The sequence below is a fragment of the Pogona vitticeps genome, chromosome 2 (genome assembly GCF_051106095.1).
Source record: "Pogona vitticeps strain Pit_001003342236 chromosome 2, PviZW2.1, whole genome shotgun sequence".
Lineage (NCBI taxonomy): Eukaryota > Metazoa > Chordata > Lepidosauria > Squamata > Agamidae > Pogona > Pogona vitticeps.
The window spans coordinates 158,418,736-158,424,735 of NC_135784.1; the positions used below are offsets into that span (position 1 = coordinate 158,418,736).

General features: G+C 52.4%; 1 protein-coding gene across 2 annotated transcripts in view; it reads right to left on the minus strand.

The window, feature by feature from the left end:
* Nucleotides 1–3,120, minus strand: part of KCNH3 (potassium voltage-gated channel subfamily H member 3) — a 58,948-nt gene extending 55,828 nt beyond the window's left edge. The window contains exon 1 of one of the 2 annotated variants that reach the window (XR_012083943.2): nt 2,681–2,877. Coding sequence is in view for 1 of the 2 variants with exons in the window: in XM_020783283.3 (XP_020638942.3) it covers nt 2,681–2,756 (76 nt within the window). In the remaining variant the exon portion in view is untranslated. Of the gene's footprint in view, nt 1–2,680 lie in introns of both variants that reach the window. The other variant, XM_020783283.3, reaches the window with a different exon arrangement.
* Nucleotides 3,121–6,000: the final 2,880 nt, after the last annotated feature.

A 6,000-nucleotide genomic window follows, 5' to 3' on the forward strand; every position in this document is an offset into this window, starting at 1 on the left:
CCCTTCTCTTTTTTACAACTCCAACATAATGATGACACAGTTTTATCCATCATATTCATTTTGACCGGCGTTAAATACCACCTCCATATTACTTTATAGCAGTTTTCTTTTATCCTTACTGACATGTACTTCATAATTCTCTAATCCCATATTTTATCCCATTCTTCTCCTATTACTTCTTCATTCAAATCATTTTGCCATTGCATTTTTAACCCTACAGTACCCTGTTCTACTTGATTTAATAATTTATATATAAAGTTAGATTTCCAAAATAGCTGGAGAGCACCAGGTTGGGGAAGTCCACCTTACATATAAGAGAAATTATAGCGTTGGATTTAAGACTGGAGAGAGCAGGGTTCAAATCCTACCCCCCCCCCAACTGCTATGTTCACTAGGGTGATCTTGAGCAGAGCTTGAAAACTTTATAACTCCCAACATCTCACAGCCAACGACATCTGGGAGTTGCCGCTCAAAATAAAAGGATGCGTTGCTCTGTAGCATAACCAGACAAACCGCAAAGTCATGTGTCTGATTGCAACAGAAAGGGTCACTTCAATGGGAGCAGATCTCCCTTCATGTGACCTTTCTGCCTGCTGGGGAATTGTATCAGCCTAGCCCCCCCCCCAAAAAAAGTAAAAGCACAGATTAGGGTCGGGCCGGAGCACATGTCCTCACGTGTTGTTTGAAGGCTGAGAAATAGATTGCCCTGAACCACTCCACAAGGGGCCCAACAATGCCATCTATTTTCCCATGCGCTCACACCCCCAGTCTTGCCCAGCCCACTCAGCTCAGGAGGTTTCTGTGAGAAAATAAGAGTGAGAGGCCCACAAATGCCATCTTGAGCCACTTTGAGAAAAGCTGAGGTTAAAACCATACTGCTGGCGGCTCAATCCTTCTTGCTCTGCAGAGCAGACCTCTCTTTGTACCTCTGTTTTGAGAACAGTGTGGCAGAGACATCACTTGAACTTCTCGTTGTTCCAAAGCCCAGTCTCACAAAAACAGCCCAGTTTATCCAGCTCACCATTTCACGCACAGGACAGAAGGCAAGCCTAGGGAGCCATGACTTGCCCAGGACCAGGGCTTGAAAGCCCTGACTTGCCATGGGCAAACATTTTAGGAATAGTTGTAAGTAGTTACCCTCCCACACAACCTACAAGTCCAATCCTGAAGCAGACACTCTTCAGGCAGCCCGAATCCATCTTGGAGCCCTTGAGGAATCAGGTCTGAAGGCACACATATTTGCAAAGACTTTTCAAGATGTATATGTAGAATGGGGCAGGGGAGAGAAAGGAAAGGAAAGGTTGCTAATCCAGGGATTCAACTTTAGGGGATACAAGACAGAGGGTTGCAAAGAGCTTCTCCTGTGCTTTCGTCTTAGGGAGGCCTCCTCACCTGGATTAACAGGCACAGGCCTGTTATGAAGGTCATCCTTTCACCAGGGGAAGCTCTATTTAACTATCTTGATCCAGAAAGAATTAGGAAAAGACAGTGGTGGTTCAGAATTACACAAATGGAAGAGTTAGGTGACACCTTTATCGAACCACTAAAAAAAAAACCTACACAAAAAGTTTGCAATTTGTGTGATTTTTCGGACCAGTTAGGCGGGGTATAAATCAAATAAATAAATAAATAATAAATAAATAAGTAGTTCAGTAAAGGAATCACCTAACTCTTGCACTAACTGTCTTAGAATCTTAGACCTGCAAAACTGGAAGGGATCCTTATGGATCACGGAGTCCAGCCCTTGTCAGGGAGGCACAGCGGGGAATCAAACTCTCAGCTCCACAAATGAGACCGAAACCACCTACAGTATTCAGCAGTTATAACCATGGAGATGGGGAGAAGCTGACCTTCGTGAAATTCTCCCTTTTGATGAAAATCTTGAACAAACACAGCAGCCCACTCTGGGTGGGCATTTCATAAGCCTTAGAGGTTAGCGGTCAAAAAGAACTTCCTACATGGTTTGGGGAGCCCATAGAGACCAGGGCTGGGCAATACGGGGCCCTTGAGACCTTGGCAGTCAACAGCCATGAAAAGGGCAGCGCTTCATCCCGCCACTGCTTGAGCTCAAGCCAACTTTGCCTTCAGATGTGGTTAGACTCTCAAGTCCCATCAACCCCAAGCAGCCTAGTCAATAATCAGGAAAATTGGAAATGTAGTCCAAGGAGATCTGGAGGACCACCATTGGGCAGCATCCTCTGAGTGAATTTCCAGGCCACCTGAGAAGAACCCACAACCCATGAGGGGTGAGAGGGGCTCAGGCAGGGTGAAGACTGGCATGCCTGCCATTTCAGTGCTTTGTCCCCATATCTCCTCCCCCTGCGCCCATGTTCATGGCCACATGGGCTATTCTATTGTCCCCATCCAGTTTCCCCTCTAGAAGAACCTCTGTCCGTGCAGCAATTCTGTCTCCTCAGAGAAGGGGGTGCCGCCCTGAAATGCTGCTGGGCCGCCTCCTCCTTCAAAGGAACCTGATCTCTACCGAGTTAGGCGTCCAGCCCAAGGAAGGAGATCATGAGAAACAACAGACCCTTTCGGAAGGGACCACCTCCAAGGGACAGCCTTCAAGTTTTCCTGCTAAGGCCCCGACGACGACGACGACAGCATCAACATCAAGGAAGGGAGAGGGAGAGAAGGGGAAAAAAACGAAAACCAAAAAAAGAGTGGGACTCGGACTCACGCGTGCCATCAAAGCGGGTTGCTATGGTGTCGAGGAAGGTGTTTTGGGGAGCCAGGAGGCCCCTCATCACCGGCATTTTAGGACTCGCTCCCGGGTCTCGCCATGGTCCGCAGGGGGAGGACGACGGAGGTCTTCCAGGGATCTTCGCGCCGGCGGCCGGGGAGCGGGAAGGCGCCCTCGCTCGGCCCGGGACCGAACGGATCCCCAAGACTGGGGAGTCTCGCCTGGCCGCCCCCTGACGCCTTCTTTTGAGGGACGCCGGCGGGGCGCCCTGGCGACGCCGGCTTCCCCCTCCTCCAACTCCTCCTCCTCCTCCGGCTCTCTCCGCCGGCGCCCCGACGGCGAGGCGTTCGGGCTGGGAGAGGCGAGAGGGCGGCCGAGGCCCTGAAGGGCCGGCGGGACCCCCGAAAGGGCGCCGCCGGGGAAGTCCGACGGGAAGAGCTCAGCCCTCCGGGCGCTGGGACGGGAGACGGAAAGGGACGGAGAAGACCGCCCGGTCCGGACGCTTCAGAGCCCCGTCGGACACCCCACCCGGGGGGCGGTGGCGGCCCAGGCGGTCCCGGTTCGGTGCCCTCTCCGCCTCTCCCCGTCGGGAAGCCGGAGGTCCCGGCCGCGGCCGCCGCGCCAGCACCTCCGCTTCGCCTCCACTTCGCGACAACTCCGACGGCCGGTCCCAGGAGCCGCCAGGCGTCGTCCTCGCCGCCGTCGCCCACAAGCTGCGGGCGCCCGGGGCATCGTGCCGGGCGCTGCCTTCTCTCAGCGCGGAGCCGCCGCCGCGATCCTGATCCCGATCCTCCTCCTCCTGGCCGGGCAGCGGCTGCTCCTCCCGCGCCGTCGGTCCCTGCGCCCAAAGTTGCGCGGCTGCGCGGCCGGCGCGCTACCGGGCGGGCGCAGCCTGGGGCGCCGGGCCAGCGGAGCGCCGCGGCTTCCCTCCGAGGCGGCCACCCAGAGCATCGCCCGGCAGCCTCAACTTGGAAGTTACCATAGCTACTTAAGACACACCCGGCGCCGGCGCCGAGACGCCCTTAAAGGAACAAGCCACCTGTAGAGCTGGAAATGGGCGCCCCGGGAATGCCAGCCCAGCGCAAGGGACGGTCGGGCGGCCAGCCAGGTCCATCTATCGGTCTCATCCTCCTCCTCAGAAGCGCTGGGCAGCGGATTCGGGGAAGAAACGAAACAACAGCCCTAAAGCCAATCCAGCCCCATGGAGGGGCCCCCAAACCTGTTCTGAGTGGCACCTCGGGGTCATAGCCTCTTCCCTACACGGGTGCCAGTGGGAGCTGCCCATTATCCCAGGGGCATTTAAGGATAGCAGGGAAATGGTTTGTTTGGGATCTGGTGAGATGGGTTGGCCCCAGACTTTTTGGCCGCCCGCCCTCCGGAGATACCCTTCCCTGACAAGGTGTGGAACAAACCCAAGCTGAGCCAAATTATTTTGGCACATGAGGTGGGGATGGAAAAACCAAGGGAACAGAAAGGACTTCACAAGGACTTCACCCACATTCTTAGCTTTCAAATGCCCTGGCAAAAGAGTCAATGGTGACTGTTGTTTTGTGATGTCCTAAGTGTCCCTTCCTGGTGTGCCGCCCCAGAGCAGTGGGTTTTAACCGCCTCCTCTCCACATGTGAACCATCCGTGTCAAACATTTGAACTTCAGGACGGCCCTCTTCTGCACCAGCCCTGTGCCTTTCATATCCACATACCTCAGAGAATTTGGGTAGAACTTTCCCCACACCTCTTACATCCTGGCCAGGAAAGAGTGTCCCTATGCCATGCAGGGTGTGCCAAGCTACAAAGGCCAGCCTCAGCAGCCTTCCTCCAAGGCCTCTACCTTGCTAAAGCCACCTGAGCAGGAGGGACTTTGGCACCAGGGTGCTGTTTTTCAACATTTCTCATTTTTGCAGAAGTGTTTGTTTGGCTTCTAAAGCTTGATCCTACAAAAGGCAAAGAGCCGTTTGCCCAAATCCACCCTGACAAAAACAGCCTCCGTTGAGAATCATGTTGTGCTACTCAAAGTGGGAAAATGGCTGCCTCTGATCTAAAGCCATCTTGGAATACCTCCCCAGGTGCGCAGCATGCACCTGCAATTGTGGAAGAAGGGATGGAAGTGTTTTCCCCAGTCCACATCTCTGTGAGGAGAACAGAGGAGCAGTCTTTAGGGTACAGAGAACAGAGAGTTGAGCTGAAAGTTCAGAGACAGGTTGATGTTGCTTTCAAACTTCCACAACTTATATAACGGCTTCTCCTCCTCAATACACCCCATTTAAGATTCCCAGTTTTATACTGGTGCAGCTTATTTCAAAGACAGTGGAAGTCCTTAGTGCAGCCAGCACTGGCAGACAGTTACATGGTAAATGTTGTCCTGAGGTTTCAGCGGCTTGGAAAAGGGAAGATGCTTAAGAGTGTTAATATCCCTTGTTTTGCTTTCCTGAAAGCAGGAGTTTAACTCAGCAGGAAAGCCCTTCGCTGCCCCTCCTCCTGGCATCAGGGCTACTTCAGAGGCACCTGGGCTACTTCAGACACCCCCTCCCTCCTGCTTTTTTGATGGAAAGAAATTGCAAAGGCAACACCTGTATTTAAATTAACCCCACCTGAGTAAAGAGACTCAAGTGATGTTTGTTTTTAAGAGGAAACTGCCTCTCATGCCCTCACACACACACACACACACACACACACACACACCATCAGAACCACACCAGAACATAGGGGTAGGTAGGGATGCTCAGACACGCTGCAGCTCCATTGTGCTCCTGTTGATACTCCACAGAGGAGGGAGCCCTTTGTTCACACACCCCTGCCCTAAACATAGATCCACACAGGATTGAGCAGGTGTGCTCTTGCCTTGTGTACCTGCCGTTCATTTCAAGGGGCTGGCTCAGTAGTTTTTGCAGAAGGATTTATGGGCTCTTCTTTTTTAGTATGCTGCATGTGGGCTCGGTCCGGCTGCACAGCCCCAAGACACCCCCAGAAGAAGAGAATGGTAAACCACTTCTGAGTGCTTTACATTTCGAAAACCCTGGGAAGGATCGCCATAAGTCAGAACTGACTTGACGGCACACCATTGTTTATTATTATGAAGGCACAATACAGTATGCAACCAAATGCTTCAAAGCCATGTATATATTACTTACTCTAAGGGCTCAGGCAGTTTACATGCATGATCGCAGCAAACCTCTCAATGGCCTTGTTGGGAAGGCCATGTATTCATCCATTCATTCGTCTTATTTATATGCTGCCTTTTCCCCACACAAGACCCAACAATTAAAACTGCACAATAGTAAGTTAAAAATACCATACAAAACTGTAGATTTAAAAACACT